Here is a 24212-nt window from a genome sequence, read left to right as displayed (position 1 = left end):
CGTGGGAAGGTATTCACCGTAGCCTTTGTTGTTGAAGCCATCTGACGGCGATAGATCGCGGGTGTCGAGACCGGTGGTTCAAGGGCTATCTCCGAGGCGTGGTGCCCTTCTGTATTGTGACGTGCTACGGTAGTGTTAACGCGCTCGTGTTGGCCATGCGGGGTGGTTAGACAGCGAAGGGACGCGGATGTCGTTGCTGGGAGTTCAGAAACTGTGGTATGGTCGCGGTGTGTTTCGGGAGCGGAGGCTGGGCCAGGGTTGACTAGGTCGGAGACCGTAACTGTTAGGGTATCCTAGAGGCTACGGGCTCTCTTCGTTGTGAGGATGGATTCACTGCCCCCTTCTTTGGTTAGTGGGTTAAAGTCTGTCACCATCGTGTCTGCGGGCCAAACTCTTGTAATGTTTTGAGTTGACTGTTGCATAGGGTTCATGCATTTCCTTTCGTTAGGGTGATGGCGAGAGCTGTGGGCGGAAGCGACAGAAGTGGTTGATTCCTCATCTTCTCTACTCAACAGGTGGGCCTCAATTAGCGTGAAGCACTCATTCGCTCGTGTGTCTAGCTCGGTTTGCCACGCATCTTCTTCGGTACGGTTTTCGGATTTCAGGGAGCTGGCGTATGCGCTGTTAAGACAGTTGCATTCTTGCAGAATTTCCGCCAGTTGATTGCGGTACACTCTAAGTACCTTTCTGCTGCCTCTCTCCTCCATGTGATAGGATATTCAAGTAATCATCTTCGAAAGACGGGTTTTCTCAGTGGTTCGCATACGTTTTAGGGTTTCCGGGCTTTCCCTTTCTAGATTATCATTTGCGTCTGTTTCATCCATTGCTAAATAACGACGACTTTATGTGCTTGCGAGAGAAATGTATTGACTTGATGTGACAGTCAACCCACAGGTAATGCGACAGGGTGAAAAAGTTATAGTTAGATGCAATTGATGGATTAATTCTGCGATCTTCTGGCTGTACCGGGCGTAATGGACTTCGTTAAGATGACCCTTTCTTCTCGAAGGTGTGGTGGCAAGTAGCGCCGTCTGGCTGGTCCCAGGGCAAAGCAGTCAGCTGGGGCGTCGGCGTCTTTGTCGCGGTGACGAGGTGGTCTCGGGAGGCCTCTGGTATTGAAGCGTCGTTTGCCTACCAACTTGATGGGGATGAAATCCTTAAGGAGAGATGAACGTGGAGGCGGATGGCACTTAACGTTTTCGGTGTTGCAACGTTTTCGTGCTGAAATCGTCGTCTTCCGCAGTATGCGTCTGGCTGCTATGTTGTTGCTGTTAGGTGCTTGGCTACTTGCTGGTGGATCTGGTTCAGCCTTACGGGTAGTGGCGACGTCTTCGTCAGACTCGGGTGGGAAAGTGGGAAGATTGTCTTCCTCGTCGTCAGTGAAGACTTTGGATTGCGATAGAGATCCGCGCTGATCCAGGTCAGCGTGTGGCTGAGCGCTAGTATAAGTAGGGTGAGAGGGAGGATCTAACGTTTGTTCGTGCCGATAAACGACTGAACGCAACGTCGGGTGGGTGGTGGAGAGGTTAGTTACAGTATGCGACGGGAGTGTAGTGTAGGATTGGGTAGAGAAGAAGTTTGGAGCTGGTTCTTGCCGATATACGACTGAACGCAGGTGTGAGAGGGGGGGGGTCTGCTAGGTTCGTGCCGGTAATCGGCTGAACACTAGTGTGGGGAGGTGTAGACGGGGAATTCGAAGTTGGTTCCTGCCGGTAAACGACTGAACGCAACGAGGAAGGAGTGTGAGGGTGAATGCGGTTGTATGCTGGTGTTTGTTGGCGCTGTTTACCTGGTTCACGCCGGTATTCGGCTAAACGCAACTGGTATGATGAAGACGAGGCTGTAGACTCGTGAGTAGTACGCACGGGGTGGAACGGTTCGAGGCGATCCGGTTCGGGGTGATCCGGTTCAGGGCGATTCGGTCTCGCTGATTCGGGGTGATCGGGTTCAGGACAACCAGATTCGGGGCGGTTCGTTTCAGCCGGTTCGGGGCGATTCGGGTGTGTACCACGTGTAGAAGGTCCAGGCCAGTCAATGGCCGGACACTGTTCTTGGGGCTTAACTGGATGGGCTGGGGAGTTAGACGGAATCTGTTGGTTTTTCTCTTCTGTTAAGATTAAAATTTACCATAGTTGAGTGGGTGGTGAAGTTCCATCTCTTCCAGCTGGGCAAGCTGCTTCTCTATGTCTTCGTCGCGTTGCTGTGCTGCGATTTGGCGCTTCTTAGCTCGCCTCTCCTTTTCGGCCTTTTTGCCCGCTTCGGTTCTTCGACGGCGTGGTCCTCTTCCTACCATTGGAGGAGAAGATGGCAGAGAAAATCTAGTGGCAGTAACGACGGCGGTGATTTAGAAGCAGTGATGGCGGCGTGGTTGTAGCGTGGTGACAGCGTGGTGGCTGGCTTCGCTCGTTCTTGGTCTGGAAATTTCCTACCTACTTCGTTCTTTGTTTTCCCGGTCGATGCACCAAATTGTAGGGAATGACAAGAACGATTGCTGGCTGGAAACAATTTTGTATTTGTTGAAAGAGTGGAGGCTAACAATGGAAAAGAGTAATTTGTCCTAGATTTCTGAGACAACCTTCTTGGTCCAGTTTTTGCTTGCGACTGCCCCCCGAGTTGTCTTGTCCTTTCCTCTTTCGTTCTTCCCTTTCCTCCCCCACCCTCTTTTTCCTTGTTTCTGCGCGCCAAAATTAGAGGGTTATTAGATGAGAAGAGAGAGAAGTGGCGCGTGGGAGGAGGGGTACGAGACGGTCAAAAAAAAAGGGAGAGGGTGTGGGATTGCAAAGTCAATTTGCAACATAATTTGTTTAATTGCGTCAGTCTCTTGGGCCTGTGTTGGGTGTGATCTTGGTGTTTGCTTGACGCTAGCGCTGTATATGTTGTTGATACGCGAACGGGCCTCTTTTATTGAGATATTTTGGTCTGTTGCGACTCTTATCAGGTTTGTCAGTTCAAGGAAGGCTGGACATGATTTTGAGAGCGACGTATGGGTAGGGCTGTTACAGTTAACACACTTTTGCTTTCATTCTTCAGAAACGTCGTGGGCTCCTCCGCATGGGCTCCTCCGCAGTTATTGCAGTTGGCTGCGACGTTTGAGCAGTGGTTCTTTGTGTGACCGAGGCGCAGGCATTTACTGCGTTTGTATGGATTGGGATTCTGACTAACCTCATTTTTTTAACGTTTCGCTTCCATATGATATCGGATTTCTATATATTCAAACATTAAAAAAGGGACCATTTCCATTCGATGTATCTAGCAACAAATTTTTTGAAAAACAAGGCCGGCGCATGCAACATCATGGATGACTTGGACTTGGAAGGAATCTCTCATGTAAGCTTTTTCAGAAAAAAATTATTTTGAACAATTTTCTCAACTTTGGCAAATGTAAAAAACATGCCAAGAGAGGCAAATGAGGTTAGCCAGAAATTAAAAGAAGAGCAGCATAAGCTGCGCAAACTGTCTAAGATGGATAATTAATGTGTATTAATGTATATTAAGGTGTGTAATACAAAGAGTCCTACGGTCCTCATTTGATTCGGATCTAGGAACTCTGTATGTAAGTCCTTTCATACCTGTTGTAGTCTTAAGTGTCTAGTCTGGACTGATTGTATTGACCATCCTTCCTTGCTCGTATCCCTTTTGGGGGCGGGGCTATAAGGCACTTCAAGGAGACACACACCACCTAGTAGTCAACACTATAACATCTTCCCTCTATACGATACACAAACAATATTAGGTGACACAGAGTGAAAGGTACAAAAGGCAGCTGGGCAAGGACAGACAATATCAAGAGATAAGAAAATGAGACAATTAATGCTGAGAAACGGAGCCTTATGTCGACACGAATCACAGATTACGACAAAAGACGACAAAGGCAACCAAATTAAACACTACGGAGCCACCGGACGCGAATACTGGCGGCCGGAACGAGTAAACAACGGAGTCGGCTGGACGTTGCTTGCCGGTTCAGCGGCCACCACTGGATTACCAGGCACCAGGCACATCGGGTCATGACGGAAAGAGGGACCAACCGGAGTAGCCGACCGAACCAACGAATCAGCCGTGATTTGCGAAGGGTCTGCAACGCCCGACAGAGGAGGAACCGGAGTAGACGGCGGCGGCGCTGGAAGAAGCTGGGAAGGGCCGGAATCGGCCGAGCCAACAGGCAAACCGGCCTGATTTTGAAGAACACCCACCGACACCAAGGGAAACCGTAGGCTTGGACTCGGTGCTTACAGCGACGACGACGAATAATCCAAATTGATGGTCCACCTGGTGCGACGAAAACGTCTACCATCAACGAGGCGAACCATATACGAGTGAGGCTCCACACAAACAGCTTCCACCACACCGGGCACCACCACTGACACGTTGTCCAACCACCAGAGCCGAAGAGCGCACATCCACTCTGCGCGCTTGACGAGAGGATGCTTCAGCCTGCCGACGCCGTAACTGCTGCTGGACAAACGTAGACGGGACCAGCCTTGGAGTGAGAGCTGCTGGTAAGAACGGCAACGAGCCACGGAGATGACGGCCCTGCAGGAGCACGGACGGAGACGGCAACTGATCCGACACTGAAGTGGACCGAATCGCAGCCCACACCTCTCACAGCGTTTTTCCATCTTGAAACATTTTCAACATCGCCATTTTCACCGTTTGGATGTGCCTTTCTGCGAGACCATTTGACTGCGGAAACTCCGGACTGGACGTCACATGCTGAACCTGGTGGTTGTCACAAAAACGATTGAGCTCCACACAATCAAACTGCTTTCCATTATCTGAAAGAAGGACTTCCGGGGTCCCAAAATCGGCGAAATAGCCATCGAGGGCCTCAATTGTAGAAGCCGACGTGAGTGACTTCAACTTTGCCACACAAGGCCACTTGCTGTACTCGTCGACTAGAAGCAAAAAATGAACTCCAGCAAACTGGAAGATATCCGCCGAGACCATCTGAAACGGATGAACTGGAAGTCGAACTGGAAACGAGGGCAATGCCGGATTTTTGTGGCGTTTCTCCTGGCAGGTAGCACAACTGGCCACCATGTTGCGGATGTGGTCATCACAGCCAGGCCAGAAAAAAGATGCTTTGGCCCGTCGACGAACACATGACTTCTTTCAATTTGGCCAACGCGGCCCTTTGCGGCTCCTCCCAGACCCATGCAGACGACTCTTTCAGCAAATCCCGCAGGGGACGAGTAACGCCGGCCAGGTTGTTGCAAAACTTATCCAAATACGTGGCCATCCCCAGAAGACGGATCAAGTCAGCTTTGCCACTAGACTCCGGCATATTGACGATTGCCTCAACCTTGGACGGGTCAACTTTGACCACGCCCTCGCCAATTATGTGACCAAGCCACTGGTCCTTTAAGAAAAATTTACACTTCTTGAGCTGGAGTTTGAGGTTGTGTTGTCGACACCGAACTAGCACTTGACGTAAATTGAAATGAAGCTCCTCCATGGTTTCACCTGTGACTAAAAAATCGTCAAAGTAAATCACAACACCCGAAAGGTCACCAAACAACTCCGACATAGTTTGCAGATACACTTCTGTTATATAATGGCACACAGATCCATTCGTAAGAATAGGCAACCGCGCCACCCTCTAGGGAAACCCCCTAAACGCCCGAAGGAGAGACGGGCGGGACAAGGGGCGACAGAAGGCAGTCCGGGATACGCAACGCGAGAGAAAAGTCTCGCATAACGTGTGTCGAGAGAGAAAATAAACGTGTTCTTCATCTATTGTCTCGGTCTTTAAAAACGTTCCGTAACATTTGGTGGCAGCGGCGAGATTCGAAGAACAGCAACCAGTATACGCCCAACCAGTTACGTCGTCTCATTTTTTCAATTCAGGGGAGTAGAGTGTGAATCAGACTAGTCGCAAAGGCTCCTACCCCCCCCCCTCTCGTACTAGGATACGTGGAAGCCATATTGGGTTCGTGACAGCAAACCTTTTTTTTTATTATCCGTCCGAATCAGTTTTCCCAAAAGCGCATCCAGGCTTCTTCCTCGGGATTTCTGAATATACGGAGGACGACTAAGCTCGTCCCAACGCCGCGAAACTGCCACGCCGGCGAAATAGCAAATTAAGTAGGGCCGTTCAGCCCGCAGTGCACGAAGAAGCAAGACAGAGGGCCCAAAGCGTCCTGGCCACAGAAAGAAGAGAGCGTAAAGGGGAAGACCGCAAACCACGTGCTGAAAACAAAGCTCACCGGGACCAAAGCCTTGAAGTTGACGAAGACGAGTTCGTCTTACAGGTAGCCATTGAACCGATCGACCAAGTGTGCGATATTCTGCTCGACTGATACACGTGTTCTTTTTCCTACGCTGTGAAAGTCTGGTCCTAGGCCTAGGCCGGTTGGTCCGCCTTTCCGTTGTACGAAATTGACACCGGATGAGTCGTGGTTGTCGGTGTTCATCTGGCAGGTGCTTAAATTGCGTCTGTGTTCAAGCCGGACGTCTTTGCCGGGAACAGTGTAATTGTAGCCAAGACACGTGCAATAATCAATACATTGACCGATTTCAAGACCCCCAAGGAGCTACAATGGACCTTGATGCCTTCAATGCCGCCCTAGCTGCGCTTGCTACCAACCAACAACGTCAACAGCAGCAGCAGCAACAACAACAAGATGTCCTGACAGCCCTAGCAGCACGGCTCTTAGCAGCCCCTGCGCCAGCGCCTCCACCACCGGCTGTCCCAGCGGCGAATGCCGCCCCTGCACCTGTTCGAGTGGTGTTGGATCCTGATGTGAGGTATTCTGGGTCGAACGGAGAATCCGTGAACGATTGGCTTCAACTCGTAAATCGGAAGGCCCTAGCGGAAAACTGGGGAGACGACGACAAACGACGGGCGGCCATTAGCTCTCTTTTTGGGAAAGCCCTAACCTGGCAAGAAGAGATAGGCGTCAACATCTTGGACTGGGACGACTGGCTACTGGCGTTACGAGGATCCTTTGAGGTCCGCCTTACCGAGGGCCAATGGCAGGCAATGGTGGAGGCACGGCGACAACTACCAAACGAACCGGGCTCCACATACGTCCTAGAGAAAATAAAAGTTTTTCGGCGCCGGTCCACTCCACTCAACGACGTCGAGCTAATACCTTATTTAATCCGTGGCCTATATCATCCGGCACACGTGTCAGTAAAGATGGGAAATCCACCGGCCAGTGTAAACGCTTTTTTGGTCGAAATTCGTCGCCTGGAAAACATTAGCAAGGCGGTAGCCGTTTCGCCGGAAACTATTTCACCTTCAACGGGATTCCACGATAAAGAAAAAAACGAGACCGCAGCAGCTTCCGAGTCCATGGCGCGGGCAATCGAGTCTCTAACCAACCAAGTGGCCCTTCTGACTCGAATGGTGAATCGTCCTCCATCACCTGGCCCTGACAGACAAGCGGCTAAACACGTAACTTTTGAACGTCGCCCCCCAGGCTCGAGGAACGAAGTACAGTGCTATAATTGCCAAGGCTACTTGCATATTTCTCGTGACTGTCCTCAGCACAACCCGCGTTGGCCCAGACAAGAAGGTTCGGGAAACGGGTCAGTCGGTCCCTCGGGGCAGGATCGACAATGAATGTTTTTTTCCCCACAACCACCACGTCAGTAAGCAGCCCGTTTATCCAAGCAGATGTGTTTCGTATTGGTGGGCTCAGAGCGATGGTGGATTCCGGCGCAAAACACAGTGCCATAAGTGAAGAAACGTTAACCGACCGGACGGCGTTCCCGATACGCCCACCTTCCAACTATCGATTTTTAGATGGTTCACCCGTCGATAACGTAGTAGGGGAAATTTCCCTGACCGTCCGTTATCAAGGAACCATTGTAGACCTGCCTAAAGTCGCCGTCTTACGCAACATGATGTACCCGTTGGTACTGGGGGTAGAATGGATCGTGAAAAGTGTGGTCACCATCAAAGGAGTCGATGGAAGGGCAGAAGTGATCGTACCCCTAGAATCTGAAGTCGTCTCCGTGCGAGAGAAGGACAACCTCGTCCCCGACTATGTGGAAACGGAAGCAGAATCCATACATGTCGCGTTTCAATCAAATTTCAATGGTCGAGCGTCGGCTGATAAATGACCAGGTGAAGAAGATGTTAGAAGGCGGTATTATTCAACAGTCGAGTAGCCCATGGAGCTCCCCGGTGGTGCTCGTGAAGAAAAAGTCCGGCGAAATCAGATTTTGCGTGGACTATAGACGCCTCAACGCGGTAACAGAACGCGACGTCTACCCACTTCCTCGGGTCGAAGACGTACTTGGGAGACTAACGGGGGCAAAATATTTTAGCTCTCTAGACCTCGAAAGCGGATTCTGGCAGATGCACGTCGCTGAGCCACACTGACCTAAAACGGCGTTCGTCACCCCTGACGGGTTGTTTGAGTTATGCCGACTACCGTTCGGCCTATGCGGATCCCCGCCAAGTTTCCAACGTCTCATGGATAAAGTCTTAGATGGGCTGAAGTGGACCGAATGCATGTGCTACATGGACGACATCTTAGTCTTTGGGTCTACCTTCGACGGACACCTGGAACGACTGAACAAAGTGTTAACCGCTATAAACAAGGCTGGTCTTGTTCTGAACGTAAAAAAATGTCTGTTTGGAGCAAAAAAAATAGTCCATTTGGGCCACGTTGTAAGTCGAGAGGGCATTAGCCCCGACCCCGCGAAGGTAACGGCAATTACGAAGTTTCCTCGGCCTCTCAACGCAACACAACTAAGGGCTTTCCTCGGCCTCGCCGCTTATTATCGCAGCTTCGTCCGAGGTTTCGCTGACACCGCGCGACCCTTGCACTGCTTGTTGAAAAAGAACGCCGACGTAAAGAACGACTGAACGACTGTCCACGACGCCGCGATGCAAGAACTAAAGGAGAAGATTACGACCGCACCCGTGTTAGTATGCGACGATGGGACTTCCCAAATAGAATTGCAAACAAATGCGAGTGCCAAAGGCATAGGTGCTGTCCTGCTCCTGAAAGCAGACGGGAAAAGTAGGCCTATTACTTTTGTCAGCCGAAAACTTAGTCCGTCAGAAGAAAAGTACCACGCTAACGAGTTGGAATGTTTAGCCTTAGTATGGGCTTTAAACAAACTTCGACATTTCGTATACAGGCGACGTGTGGAAGTAAAAACTGACAGTAACGCTCTATGTTGGCTGCTTAAAAAGAAGGACGTAAATGGAAAATTTGCTCGGTGGATCTTGACTCTTCAAGAGTATTTTTTGGATGTTTAGCATGTTAGTGGTGCGGCAAACGTAGTGGCCGACGCTCTGTCCCGGTCACCGGCTGGGCCAGCCGAAGAGACCGATCCTGTTGAACACCAGTTGGCAGCACTACAACCCGAAGGATACACACGGCGAGAAATAGGGTCTCTGCAACATGCAGACGAGGATATCCGTGAGCTAGTAATGGCTATACAAGGGTTCGCAGATTGGCCATCGCTCATACCTTCTTCCGACTTCACCCAATATAAAGGGGTGTTATACAAAAAAAATGAGAAAAGGGGACGCTCCCTGCTACTAGTAGTGCCGTCCATCTTGCGGAAAGAAATCATCGCGGAATGTCATGATGCAGCAGATGGACGACATCGAGGCTTTGAAAAAACACTGGATCGTGTAGGCCAGCGCTTTTGGTGGAAGGGAATGTCGGCGTCTGTAAGGAGTTACGTACGTTCCTGCCATTTTTGCCAAACCTACAAATCTCGAACGGGATTTCGGGCAGGTAAACTTCGTCCTATTCCGCCACCCAAGAGTATGTTCCATACACTAGGTGTCGACCACTTGGGGCCGTTTAAATTAACAACAGAAGGGAAGCAGCACCTAATAGTCTGTATTGACTATCTTTCGAGGTGGGTCGAAGTGGAGCCCGTCGTCAGTACCGGAGTAGAAGAAGTAATGGCGTTCCTAGAAAGGGTAGTTTTCCTGCGCCACGGTCCACCCTTCCGTATCGTTAGTGACAAAGGACCCTGTTTTACGTCTCTGGCATTCGCCGAATTCTGCCGGGAGTGGAGAATCCGTCATGTACAGGCGTCGGCGGAACACCCCGAAACCAACGGACTAGTCGAGAAAATGAATGGCTCCATAGCATCTACGCTAGCAGCCTACGTCAACTTTAACCAAACAGACTGGGACAAGAAAATTGCAAGGGCGACCTACTGCATCAACACCGCCAAACAGTCGTCAACAGAGATCAGTCCGTTCGAGCTCGTCTACGGAAGAACAGCAGTGATGGTGGTCGAACTAGCGTTTCCCTGGCCGCCCGATGAACACCCGTCCAACGACGATCGCGTCAAAGCAGTTGCCCGTTGGCGGGAAACTGCTCGGAAGCTAGTGATAAAACGTCAACACAAGGCGAAGGAGAACTACGATCGATATCGAAAACCCGACCCAATTTTCCGTCCGGGCGAATTGGTTTTAATAGCAAGGAAACGAAAGACTAAGGGAAAAACAAAGAAGTGTGTGCCACGATTCATCGGACCGTATCAAATCTATAAAAGAGTGGCCGCCACTTGTTACGCAGTCGAGGATTTACCGTGTAACAGGAAAAGGAGACTATGGCGCCGCTTCAACGCCCATTCCAGCCAAATACGGCGCTACTTCCCACGCAAAGAGACGGACTGGCTACCTAGCGTCGATGAGGGCGACTACGAAGACGTAACGGATGAAGACGGGGACCCAAAGGACTTCGTTGAGGCCGAAAAACCACAAAAGATCCCACACAGATCCACAGTGATGAGCAAGAAGTAAGGTCAGAACCACGCTCCGTAACTGTAGGTTCCGCGGAGCCTCAAGTACAATCCGGAATTTCAATGTCAAGAGCCGGAAGAATCATACGCCCGAAGAGAAAAGAAGCGTTTGTTTATTATTAATAAGCTCACATTGGTTCCCCCAAGACGTACCTCCGGGTTGTTTTTTTTTTTTCCCCTTTTTTATTTTATTTTTTGTTTTATTTTTTTCTCCCCCTTTTCTTTCTTTTCTTTCGTGCCGGGTTTTTGCATTTTTTTTGTTTTGTTGTTGTATTTTTGTTATGTCCTTTTTTTTTTTTCCTTCTCGCGTTAGCTTGCCTATATATCCCTAGTTCATCGAGAAACGAGCCTCTTCAAGATCGGGAGATCTTGTTGTTGTCAGGAAGGGCCGAATGTTATATAATGGCACACAGATCCATTCGTAAGAATAGGCAACCGCGCCACCCTCTAGGGAAACCCCCTAAACGCCCGAAGGAGAGACGGGCGGGACAAGGGGCGACAGAAGGCAGTCCGGGATACGCAACGCGAGAGAAGAGTCTTGCATAACGTGTGTCGAGAGAGGAAATAAACGTGTTCTTCATCTATTGTCTCGGTCTTTAAAAACGTTCCGTAACACTTCCGGCGCCGACTTTAGTCCAAACGGCATCCGAAGAAAACGGAAACGGCAACGAGGTGTCGCCATAGTGCACAAGTACGAAGACTTTTCTGAAAGCGGAATCTGATAAAATCCCGACGCCGCGTCGAGACTACAAAAGAACTTTGCTTTGCCAATTTTAGCAAACAGTTGTTCGACAGTCGGGACCGGAAAATGTTGTCGGAGGATTGCTTTGTTGAGATTAGCAGGATCCAGAACGAGTCTGACATCACCATCCGGCTTGCTTACCACCAACATACGGCTTACCCAGTCCGTAGGCTCTGTAACTGGAACAATAATACCGTCCGCCTCCATCTGATCCTGTTTTTTGAACACTGGCTCCTCAAGGCTGAACGGAAGTCTTCCGGCTGCCGAAACGACGGGATCCACCGCATTATTACCCGTGGCCAACCGTATGTAATGCTCCACCGGCAGCTTACCCAGGCCCGTAAACACATCCAAAAACTCCGTGACAACGGCTGACACTGCTGGCTGAAATGAATCAACTTCCATGGAATGAACACGCCGTATTAAGTTGAGCCGCTGGCAAGACGGAAGGCCCAAGATGGAAGGCTGACCTGGCTCGTCCACCACCACAAAATCCACTATGTGTACCACATCACGAATCACCACTTTCGCTGTGTGGAGGCCGAGAACTGTTAAATAGCCATGTTTGGCACCATACCGGCGCAGACGCGGTCCAGGACGGAGACGTTTGCGTCGTGTTGGCAACCGCTGAAACGCTTCACTGGGCAGAACGTTGCAAGAAGCCCCCGAGTCCAGCTTAAACTTGACGCTGACGCCGTCTACCTTCAATGTCTCGCTCCACTCACTCTCCTCCAACGACGAGTATTGTTCATGTTGGAGCTCGTGGAAAACATACTCTTCGACTGACCGTTCTCCTGCTTCAACGCCCGACTCACCTTCCACCGAATGAAGCTGCATTTTTGTCCCTTTTTGAGCAGATCCCACACCAACACGAGACGACTCTGACGTTGACGAACCTCTATGCAAGTTTTGCTGCCGACTCTGCTGAAGATTGGGGCAGCGCCGAGAATAGTGACCAGCTACTCCACACGAAAAACAGGTGATGTGATTGGCCGAACACCAGCCTTTTGCATGACGACGTCCACACCCCGAACAATCAAGCATCTGTTGGTCGGCACCACCACTGACGAACCTCTGCTGAGCGCCACCACCACTTTTTCGGCCATGCTTGTCGACTAGCCGATTCACCGAATCCTCCGGCCGGCAAACAGTACGATCAGAACTCATCTGTGTTAGCTGGGCACATGAAGCTTCAAATGGCCGGACTATATCACACGCTTTGGCAAGGTCTAATGTTTTTTCAAAGAGAAGTTTTTCCCGCGTTTGTGAGTCTGCCACTCCCAACACCACCTGATCACGTAGTACTGACTCAACGGACGCGCCATAATTATAACCTTTTGCCATGCCCCTGAGGCATACTATCCAAGAGTCAAACGATTCGCCTGGCAGCTGATGACAACGTAAGAACTTGAACCTCTCGAAGATTTCGCTTTTAAGGGGCTCGAAATGGTCACCAAACTTGTCCAGCACTGGTTTTATCTTCTTTTCATCACCTGACGTTGCGAACACAAACGTGTCGAAAATTTTCAGCCAGTCAGCCCCCAGAAGTGTTATTAAAATTCCCACCAGAATCTCCTCGTCCCTCTCATCCTTGCGAGTGGCCAGAATATAATACTCAAACTGGCGTCTCCAAAACTTCCACTCGGCGGCAAGATTAGCTGATGAGAACGAAAACGGTTCAGGTGCCCTCAACGAAGCCGCCATGGCTAACAAAAGTACCAAACGACAAACTGAAGCCGAAAAACACACCAGCGACCACGTGAGAGAGCGGATGCCCGAGATACAGTTGGATACAGGGTCCCCACAGACCACGTGCGAACCAACCGACAAACGTGCAGAACACACAAAATTTTCCTCACACAAAACCAAACGGCACAGTCAGTCAAATAGAAGTACGAAGAGTACCAAAAAGGACACACTAACAAAAAAAAAACTCAACAATGTGACAACAATTCCAACAGTCGAAACTTACCTGTTTTTGACCAACCAATTTCTGTTTCAATTATTCTACCACATGACATCTACCGTCCAAATCATTTGTGCCCGAAGATATTTGCAAAAGTTAAAAAAAATCCGGCCCCTGGCAAAAGTAAAAAGGGAAAGGCTACCACAAAGAAAGTAATTTAACACAGTAAGGAGAACTCCGTTTGTTTGTTTGTTTTTTTCACTTTTGTTTCGAAAAACATCCAATACATTATACGGAAATCTATTTTGTTTTTTCGTGGCCCTTGAGGCTTTTAAAATAATCGGGTTAACAAGGTTGGTGGTGCTCAAGTCACCCCTTTCTCTATTGTAATTGAATACAGCATATCAACTTCTTAGTGTTCTTAAATCCTGGTTCCCAGTCTTCTTACGCACACGTGTCTGGTAACACCGATCATCTCTACTTGTAGTTCAGCTTTATTTGTTTTATAAAGAGATTATTGATGTACAACACACAATCAATTTCGCATTCGCTAAATCAATTTCACAGTTTATTTGCTACGCATTGCGCAAATTAGAAAAAGGTCATCCGAATTGAGGTGATATCCGGAGAAAACCAAAAATATGGCTTAGCGATAATGTCTATTAGATAAAATAAAAGCTTTTTTAACAATATGAGTTTTCAATCAGAAATTGGAAGCTCGTTTAAAACTTGGTCTGGTGTGCCTTGTAGTACTAGTTGTCCATTTTCCATGACGCAAATCCAGTCGCATTTTCGCAAGCTCGATAGGCGATGCTGTTACAGAAAATAAGAGAAAGAAAATGAATCTGATCGAGTTAATTGGCGAGAAGTTTAAAATATCATACCGCCACAAGCAGAATAGTTCGATTTTCGAATAGATGCTCTAGGCAATGATGTAAGGTTTGCTCGGCTTCCACATCTAAGGCGCTGCTCGGCTCGTCTAGAACGAGAATCGCCGACGGCCGAAGGGATGCCCGTGCTAGACTGAATAGCTGTTGCTGGCCAACGCTCAGGCTACAACTACCTCCCTTAAACATTTCTCCATCCAATCCAATACTCCGGAAAGAGTCTTTAAGGTGTACAGCCTCCAAAGCAGCCCATAGTTCTACATCTGGTATTTGATGTTCTGGATCTAGATTGTCTCTAAGGGACGATCGTATAAAAAAATTCGTTTTAAATCTAAGCTTATCAAAGAGTATGGTAAATGAATAATCATTTCACTTTTACCTGAGAGTGCCGGCGAATATCAGAGTGTCTTGAGGAACGGCTGTTAACCGAGATCTTAGGTAATGTGGTTCCAGTGTAGCGATATCGATACCATCTAGTTTGATATGACCGGTGGCCGTGTCAGCAAGCCGAAAGATGGCGTTGACCAAAGTGGATTTCCCGCTACCCGTGCGGCCGCAAATGCCGATCTTCTGACCATGCCCGATGGTTAAACTGAGGTCACGCAACACCGGCTCTAGGCTGCAGTGATAGGTGACCGATAGATTCGAGATTTCGATATCACCCTTGCGCGGCCATTGGCTGTCGGTTGCCACAGTTGTCGATTCGCTTTCGGGATGTAATTCAGAGTAGTGAAGTACTCGTTCAACAGCATTAAAGTACATCTCGAGTTCGGACCAGAATCGAACGACCCATTGCAGATAGATTGGCGTCATCAGAGTGTAGCTAATGGCTAGGCCGATTTGGCCCGGAGTCAGGTGGTCGGGATAACTTCTATGAACGAACAAGGCCAGCAACATGGCTACCAACACCACCGCTGCACCCAATGAGTCCTAAGAATCATGCATGTCTGGTCAGTAAGGTGGTAAATAACACCCAAAAGCAGTTAATCATTTAAATAGTTAACCACGACACAATACCAGAGCGAAACCGAGCCAGCGGTTGGTAGAGTTGAGGACTAGAACTGCTGCCGAATGGGTATCCATCCTTTCGTACATAGTTTGTAGAAATCGACGCTGTTGGCCAAATGCCCTTACGGTCGCCAAGCCGGAAAGCGTTTCAGTCAGATGAGAAACCACAGGTCCTTTAGACAGACTCTCCAACCGTTGTAATTCCCTGGGATATTTATAACTCACCGTAAAATATGACTTAGTCTCAATAATAGGCCATTATTCGCAAACGTTTAATTAATTTATTTTTATTTTTTTTTAAGATAATTAAATTTATTCGGTGTTCACCTGGCGGAGGTACGGAAGAACCTTTGAAGCATATAAAATATGATGACGATGAATACAGCTATGAGTAGGGACCACGGACTGATGACGACGTTGATGACGATGGCCGACAAACACATGAGAACAAATTGAACGAGTCGTTGAACAGTCGTCGCTAGTTTTTTGTCTATCATAGACATGTCGCTGCTGAAGCGATTTAGTAAACGGCCCGTTGGTTCCACGTCAAACAAGCGCGTGTGGCAGCGTGAAAGGCTCGTTAGTAAATCATCGTGCAGCCTTTTTCTGCCTTGATTTCCCGCCGCCTGTAGGCAATCGATCACTGTATGACTGATACGTAACTCCCGTAAAAGTAGACGATCTTACCTGTCCAAGGATGTTGGTCATAATGGCGGCCATCACGGATACGATGGACAGCAAAACATAGATGCCAAGGTAAAAATAACTGGTGCCCGTCTCTTCGGTAATTGTCGTAGGGTGTTGGCCGCCATTCGGCATCATATCGATCGAAGATGAATTATGGGTTTCGATTTGGTAAACTACGAGCCAGTAATCGGTTGCAAGGCGAGCGCTCTGCCAACCGATGGAGCCGCAAAAGTAGCTCAGTGTTAGAAAGATTCCACAAGCGCGAGCGTAGATCCAGTAAAGCCGGCGAGGAATTCGGCCATATTGGCGCTCTTCGTCGATTGCTGCGGGATCCCTCAAAAGCCCTCGTTCCTGATCGGAATCTTCCGGATCAATATTGATTTCTTCCGAGAAACCTGACACTGTGGACAGCAATCTCTGTACACCCGGTTGTTGCTGACGGGACTCTTGGTCCGAATATGTCCGTCTAACTGTCAACAACGAACGATCGCTCTCGGCGCTTGTCCGTCTCTGGCCTCCATCGACTTCCAACGAGCGTTTACCCACAGGAGTCGAGTAAAGCCGAAACAAGGACGGTCTATGGCTGTTGGAACTACAGCCTACGCGACCACTATTGCTTCTACCGCTGCCGTTAGCACTCCAGGAAGAATCAGCAAGCGGATGGAGTGACACAATCGGTTGGGGATGAATTTGAGAGAATCGATCCCTTGATCTTGTCCGTCTTCGATTGACGAAAGAAGAGAAAACTGACGATGGCCCTTTCAGTGAGAAAGAAATGGAACGGGGTTGTTGCGGTACTGACGGAAGGGCTTCCGGCAATGGTCCGTTCAGTGAGCTAAGGTGACGAGTCCGCAGACTTCTGGACCCGTACAGACGGTCACAAGCCATTCCCACGTCGGGTAGAAGTTCGTCGATTGTCATTTCATCCGTCATAAGTGGAAGATCGTGTGACATGTGAATGGATAAAGCATTTAAGCGGCTGGAGCGGCGCTTCCATCTCTGGCCGTGTACGGAATCTGTCGGATGGATCGTGATTTCTTCCTCTTTCCGACTGCCACTCGCTTTGAAAACGTAGCCGGTTTTCGTGACCAATCGAAGCATGTTCCATCTATCTTTGGCGGTTCCTTTTGATAAACTGGATGAATCTTGGGCAGACTGGCTGGAATGGTTCAACAATTCCGGCCAGACAGACGCCACTTTTTCTGGTGGACCCTGCACCAGAATGTTGCCCGAATCCATCACGACGACGTGATCTGCTTGCAAAGCATATTCCATATGATGAGTTGCCATAATGACACTCCTACCCTGGCGGAGTAGGATGTGCTGGATCGCCTCCTGAAAAACGTGCTGCGCCACGGGTAGATCAAGAGCCGCGAAAGGGTCGTCCAGTAATAATGTGGAGGCCGATGAATAGATAGCTCTCGCTAACGAAATGCGGGCCTTTTGACCACCAGAAACATTCTGTCCCTTAGATCCAATCAAAGTGGTATCTCTCTGCTGGAATAATTCCACATCTTGCGTCAGAGCGCACGCTTCCAACACTTTGCTGTAGCGTTTAGCGTAGAGGGCATTGCCGAAGAGGATGTTGTCTCTCAAGGAGGCGTGCATTAACCACGGTCGCTGGGCCACAAAGCCCACTTGGGTGCTGGCCGTTGACGCCCATGTCAAACTACCCGATTTCATCTCCAACTCGCCCAACAAAGCCATCATCAACGACGATTTACCACTGCCAACATGGCCGACGATGGCCGTCAGTCGGCCTTGGCCAATGTCCAGACTAATGTCGCACAGCTTAAAGTCGTTCCGGTTGTTGTCCATATCAACCGGATGCCAACTGAATGTAGCGTGACTCACCCTGACAGCCAACTCTTCCTGTTGATCGAATCGAGCGGACCTTTCAGAGTCTGCGCAGCTGTCCGAACTGGATTGCTGGTGTTCTTCGTCTTCCGCAATGTTTTCCAACGTGCGGACAGAAAGCGATTCATTGGTGGCAGATGATGGCTCCTGTCCGCTAACCGATTCGACTGACAGTTTGGAGTGATGGTGGCGCTGGACAGAGATGTCCGATTTGCGGAAGAACTCGCCGAGTCGAAGGGTACTATTGCAGGCGGCAATCAGCTCCGGAACGATCACCGGAATGATGGTCAGTGGTACGGTAAATTGATTAATCAGAGCCAATCCGGAAAGAGCTTCAGCTGCTGAGGGGGATGTTCCGGAAGAGGACAGAAACGGATAGAGAATGAAAGTTAGCAAAGTTAATCCCACGGTAGAGGCCTGTGTCAAAAAAGTGGCCCAGGCCCATTGAATTGAATAGGACCAAAGATGTTGCAGCTCCTTTCGCCTAACGGCTCGAATGCGGCTCATGGCGGAACGTTCCCAGGCGTAAAGCCGGAAGAGTTTCATATTGGATACCCACTCGTGGATTTTGGCCAATCGTCTGCCAGCCTCCCTCATACTCGATTTGTTCTGATGGGATATATTCCTTCCGAGTAAGAACTGAGCAGGCACCATTAGCAGAAGACAGAGAAGGGCGGCAATGACGCTGCCTACGCCCAGTTTCTGGTGGAGCAAGTACAGCAGAATGGCCAGTTTGAGAGGGATAGCCCAAAGATAATGGCACAGGCACAAGAACACCATGGTGTTATCACAATCTTCCGTCAGCAGCTGACTTAACGTTCCAGCATCCAGCTGCAGCGAAGCGTCCTCCAATTTCTGATGTTCGTCATCGTCTACTTTGTCCGAATCGGCAGCTACTCCACTCAACGAGGACAGTCGAAGAGATTTCTCGTACATATACGATTGAAGGGCCGTCTTGAGTCGGATGCCCTCCACGCAGAGGACGTGGCTAGACGCCTGGGACAGCGTTCCCTGCAAGAAGCTGGATAGGAAGACTATGGCGGCCATGATGTAACCGTTGGATAAGAATTCCTTCACTGATGGGTAGTAAGTCCCGGCGGTGTTGTTCGCATTGGTGGAGTTGGTCGCGGACGAGGAGTTGACGTAACTGACCATGACTTGAATACCAAGTGGTGCAACATAACCGACTAGATCGCCGAAAAATTTGAGCCATCCACCGAGCAAGATTGCCCGCCACGAGAAACACCAATAGCATCGCCATAAGTTGGGAGTTTTAGTGTCGAGTAATCGTCGGATCTGTTGGATCAGCTGGGAGGCTTTGTAGTCGTCTGGTAGAGGGCCAAGATGTTTTTGTTCTAACGGAGTCCAGAAACCAAGCAGCAAAAGTGGATTTAGCCAAAAGAAGGTCGCTTTGGAAAGCAGGTTGGATTGGCCGTGCAGGTAACAGCATTTTGGGTTCTTGTCCACCTGATGTGCTTGGAACGGCTGAACGAACACCGAATCCATGGACTTTGTTGATATCGTATCCTTATCAGGTGGGTGAATATCCTTCGCTTTGGATTCCGTTTCAGCCGATGATGGTCCCTTCTTTTGGCCAAATAAAATGCCACAGAGAATGTTAAATTCGTGGAATGAAAGTTGCGTCTCTAAATAGCACACAGAATAATCCATATTCGGCAGCTTTACGATATAGCTATATATTTGAACCTTTGCATGGGTCAGAAAGATTTCACGGTTTTAAAGGTACGTGACATTTGACAGATAATACGAGGTAATGTGATCGCAACATCCTTATAAGTTGTCTAAAAATGTTATTTTTCTTTTTTTTTTTTTTTTGTTGAACCCTCTATTGAGGACGTCCGTAATTCTATACAAAGATTCCTACTTTGGAATCGGCATTTCCGTTAGGGCCGTTCGTTTTACCTTTACCGTACGAAGGGAAAAAAAAAAGAAATTCCTCAGGTGCTGCAATCGAACTGCCGTTCGTGATAATATGTGTCCCGGAAGTTATTGCGACACGGTGGGCCAATGCGTGTAAGATATAGCTCATAATTTCAGTGCAGTGAGTCAGACGAGTTACCTGTAGGGCTGTCGAGGCGTCGACAACGAAGAGAAAGACGGCTAGTATAATTTTCATCCACGTTATGACTAGTTGTATGGCGACAGATCCAACAGCGTCCGTTTCTCTGGTGTAATCGAAGTGAAAATGACGCCAACGAACGAAATTGAGAACGGCCTCGGCCAGCCACTGCGGACATAGCCATAGCAAATAGACAGCGCGCTGCCATACCTTAAATATATGAACAAATGAAAGCGTTAAAAACAGGAAAATACCCAGAAACGTTCCTCGCCTTTGGCAAAAATCTCGTCTGTTGCGTCAAATGTCTAACTAGCTCATCAGGTATGCTAAAAGACTCAACTTCTCCGGCTTCCCCGTCGTCAGTTGGTCAATGAAACTGTAGGCGTGGAATAACTCGAGTTTCTCAAAATTCTTTCTTAAAAACATGAGCAATGTAAATCAACTCAGAGTAACACAAATCCTAATAAACTAGACGGACACTATATGTTTGAGGGCTTAGAGAAGGAAAAAGAAAACTAGAGAGTGCCAATGGAGACCAACCGGATGTTATCATTTGAACCGGTTATGATCTGATGAAGAGGTCTTCAAGCAACATACCAAACATATCCTTCTTGAAATAAACTTTAAAGGATTGCATCATAAAAGTCACGCTCGAAAGGAAGGATCTTGCTCTCACACTGACTGATAATTTCCTGCCCGCCACCAATTCAGAAAACCATCTGATGGAGGACCGGGACCTTGCAATCAGACTATAGTACAATTTTACAGGTCAAGGACTTTCTTTCGAATCCTTTTTTCAGCCATTATACTTTCACGGGAAGCTGCCAATCATTTCTTTTTGTTTTGACGACAAGCCATTCGTGCATGCTAAGAATTGCAGAAGAGGCTTATTTTGTTATTTAAAATTGGCACCTCGATACGGTCAAAGTAAACGCAGGATAGGACGACAGCGAGGGCGTTGCAGATGGGCACGACAAGGGACACTTTAGCGATTTGCCACGGGTTATTCTTCCAAATGAGTAGAACGTCTCCGAGATCAGCAAGGTGAGTCAGGAATAACGTTACGACCAACAGCCAGTGAAAATCGTGAAGCGGATAACGGGATATTGTTGAACTATAATTTTGCGATGAACAACGGTTTCTGCGAACGCTTTTTATGGCATTTCGCGTGTAGATGAGTATTAAAAGCCAAACGAAAACCACTAGCAGGTCTAATGCCACAAAAGACAAATCCAACCAGCACTGGAATTCATCTGTTTCTTGAACTGCATCGTCCAAATTTTCCGGATCAGCACATCGTTCGCACAAATTAGTCCGGATCCAGTGCGTCCAGTTGTACTCGTTCATCCTTTTTGTTTGTTGAATGTTTACGCACGCAGCATCACCAACTGAACGGACATCAATGTTGCCGAGACCAAACCTGCCAAACGTCTAGTCTGACCGAGCGCTAGGGAACAACTGATGGTCGTTTTCTTTTCGTCGTTTGCCTACCCACAAAAGGGTTTTAACGGGCGTTACGAAAAGAATGAGCACAAAGCCACAGACACCCAAGAGATAGACGACAGGCAAGAAATCTGGAAAGCATACAATGAAGAAGTCCTACATACAGTATGCTGTTAGAGAAAGTTGATATTGAATTGCCTGTCGGCTAAACATTGTTGTGGCTTTTCAACGACAGCCGCTTCTGGCTACGTTTTTCTTTTATACAAAGCATCTAACATCCTACGTGCTAACGTTTCTTTGCACAGCCGAAAAAGTGGAATCAAATCAGCCGGGAAAAATCAATGATGTGGTTTCCTATAGACTAACTCAACGATTCGGTTCGGACAATCGTGTAATTTAACACATAATTTACTTTGGTTATTCATATTTCTGGCCTACCTGATTGTTTTTTTTTTTTCCTTTTTCTGTTTTGCTTCTTCCGTCTTTTTCCTACATTTTGAACGCTTTAATTTAGAAAAAAAATGTATTGCATGCATTGTTTTTATTATGCTGGAAGTGTGTAGTAGTGAAATCAGGCCAGTTAAGTGCAAAGTAATTTATTTATAAATCGCGTCATATTTCAAAAGAAGACCCTACTCTGTATTGATTTAAAACCTAATCCTCGTTGTGTGGACATATTTACATCAAGCTGCTCATTGAAGTTAAGTTAAATCCCAATATTCGACATTTCACACTATCCCTGAACATGTGAGCAGTTCACTGCAGCAAAACTTCTTTTGTTAGAAAGTAGTGATAAATTAGGAAAACTTTCGCCCGTTCATGATATAAATTAAGCTAATGATCACAATTTATTATCAAGACCGCTGATAGAGCAAACATCTGGCTGATACATAATAGTAGAACAGACGGCGTAGTGGCACGGACAAATTTTCCATCTGTTATAGTCTCGTTCTGGAAAATAGTTTTACTAAAAATGGTTAACAGAGCGCCTGAAACAGCAATGTATAGGAAAGAGCAATAACATGCGATATGTAGACATGCGTTAACAATGGACGAAGACAGGGGTTAGGAAAGTTTTTAGTATGACAAGGAGTATTTCAGAACAAGCACGTCGATCGGCGTTGAATGCTGATCATGCATACCGTGCTGGTAGATCAGAACATGCCCACTCGAAATTAAGTCTTGTCATCAGTTACGCAAACTCCCTATCAAAGATCAAGTGGACAATAACTTAAAGAATAAAGCTCTAAATCCAAAGATGTATTTGCATCAACGTATCGAGTTATTATTGAATAATTACAGTTATGGCGAAAAGGAGGCGATGCACAAACTAGCATTGGTTCCACCGAAACCGAAGGAATTTTTTAGTAAAATGCGGCGATGTTGTCCGGGTTCCAGTGGCCAGTGCAATGGGTGGCTAGGCGTAAACCGAACTAACTCGAGCAAGGAAGGATCAGGGTTGTCGAGATTGATGTTCGGAGGTAAAATAGCGTGATGGAGGGCTAAGATTGCCAAGATTGCTTCGACGGCTCCAGCTGCACCTTGCCCGTGGCCGAGGGAACCTTTCATCGAACTAACCCACGGTCTTTCTTGACCGTACGATGAAAATACTTGATTTATGGCACCCACTTCGATGGCATCACCCAAAGGGGTTGAAGTAGCATGGGCGTTAACATAACTTACTCGGTCGACATCCGACAACTTTGCATCCGTCAAGGCATTCTGCATTGCTTGAATGGCTCCCCTGCCATCTGAATTATAAAATCTAATCAATATCAAAGATTGGTCGACTCAGATAAAAATTTATCACGTCAATACCTTCTGACGGTGCCGTCAGGTGGGAAGCATCTCCCGATATGCCATAACCTAAGATCTCCGCGTAAATCTTTGCATTTCTCGATAAAGCAGAATCCAATTCTTCCAGAAAGACAATACCTACAGAAAAAATAAACTCTTAGAATTTTTTTATTTTTTTCAATTGGACGCTTTGGGTTCACCTGCTCCTTCCCCCATCACAAACCCTTCGCGTTGTGCATCAAAAGGTCTTGATGATTTTTCTGGAGTGTCATTGTATTTTGTGGATAAAGCTCTTAGACGGGAGAAACCAGCCATGCTCAAGGGTGAGATACAGGATTCTGTTCCTCCGCACACCATTGCAATAGCATTCCCGTGGCGAATAAAATTTGTCGCATCGCCTACAATAAAAGTCATTAGTACAAAGTTTCATCTATCCACTTGAATCAATGTAAATAGACATACCAATGGAATGTGCTCCAGTAGCACAGGCTGTGGAAACCGAGTGGTTGGGACCCTTAAAGCCATGTTTAATGCTTATTATCCCTGCAGCCATGTTTGTTAATATTCGTGGTACAAAATAAGGACTAATTTTTGATGGACCCCTATCTTTTAAAATGTTAGCAGTTTCAATTATGTATTCTAAATCAGACATCCCCATCCCTACAGCAACTCCTGTTCTATTTCGAATGTCGCAAGACTCTCCAATGCCAGCATCCTGAACTGCTTCAATTGATGCTGCTAAAGCAAACAGTGAAGCTGGAGACATGGTACGAATTTCGTTCGGAGCAACGTATTCACTAGCTTTGAATTTCGGAACTCTAGCAGCTACTTTTGATGATATTTTATTATAATCAGGACCCTCAAGTCTTCGAATGCCACATTTTCCAGCCAAAAATGCACTCCAAACATTGTTAGCGCCACAACCCAACGGGGTAACTAGTCCGATCCCTGTTACTACCACACGTTTCATTTTTGTCAACAACAAAAAAATGTGTTAACTAAATTTTAATCGTCTGCTGGTGGTGCCCATAGTAACAGAAAAACAGCTGACGAATGAACATCACTGTAATCTAC

At 47.7% G+C, this 24212-nt stretch overlaps 3 protein-coding genes and 1 pseudogene across 4 annotated transcripts; all 4 read right to left on the bottom strand.

The window, feature by feature from the left end:
- Positions 1-3887: 3887 nt before the first annotated feature.
- LOC116933329 lies at positions 3888-4644 on the bottom strand (annotated as a pseudogene).
- A 6664-nt stretch (positions 4645-11308) lies between these two features.
- LOC123474551 (uncharacterized protein K02A2.6-like) lies at positions 11309-13177 on the bottom strand. The gene has a single exon (XM_045176762.1). The coding sequence runs from the start codon at positions 13175-13177 to the stop codon at positions 11309-11311; it is 1869 nt and encodes a 622-aa protein (XP_045032697.1).
- A 757-nt stretch (positions 13178-13934) lies between these two features.
- Positions 13935-21345, bottom strand: LOC116926972 (ATP-binding cassette sub-family C member 9). 2 transcript variants are annotated; one of them, XM_045175897.1, is made up of 8 exons: positions 20811-21345; positions 19899-20108; positions 15962-19405; positions 15602-15900; positions 15284-15479; positions 14646-15196; positions 14264-14561; positions 13935-14192 (listed from the first exon to the last, which is right to left on the bottom strand). In XM_045175897.1, exons 1-8 carry the CDS (start codon positions 21243-21245, stop codon positions 14079-14081), a joined length of 5547 nt encoding a protein of 1848 aa, XP_045031832.1. In that variant the 5' UTR covers positions 21246-21345; the 3' UTR covers positions 13935-14078. The 2 variants fall into 2 exon arrangements, with proteins under 2 accessions (XP_045031832.1, XP_045031833.1); XM_045175898.1 differs by having other exon boundaries at positions 15962-19402.
- Positions 21346-22580: 1235 nt separating this feature from the next.
- Positions 22581-24147, bottom strand: LOC116926979 (3-oxoacyl-[acyl-carrier-protein] synthase, mitochondrial). Its single transcript, XM_045176877.1, has 4 exons — positions 23601-24147; positions 23339-23536; positions 23160-23276; positions 22581-23092 (listed from the first exon to the last, which is right to left on the bottom strand). The coding sequence occupies exons 1-4, from the start codon at positions 24106-24108 to the stop codon at positions 22644-22646; spliced, it is 1272 nt and encodes a 423-aa protein (XP_045032812.1). The 5' UTR covers positions 24109-24147; the 3' UTR covers positions 22581-22643.
- Between the last annotated feature and the right edge of the window lie 65 nt (positions 24148-24212).

This window comes from Daphnia magna, linkage group LG7, assembly GCF_020631705.1.
Source record: "Daphnia magna isolate NIES linkage group LG7, ASM2063170v1.1, whole genome shotgun sequence".
In the NCBI taxonomy this organism is placed as follows: domain Eukaryota; kingdom Metazoa; phylum Arthropoda; class Branchiopoda; order Diplostraca; family Daphniidae; genus Daphnia; species Daphnia magna.
The sequence above is the reverse complement of the archived record's forward strand: the minus strand, read 5'-3'. Positions and strand labels throughout refer to the sequence as shown.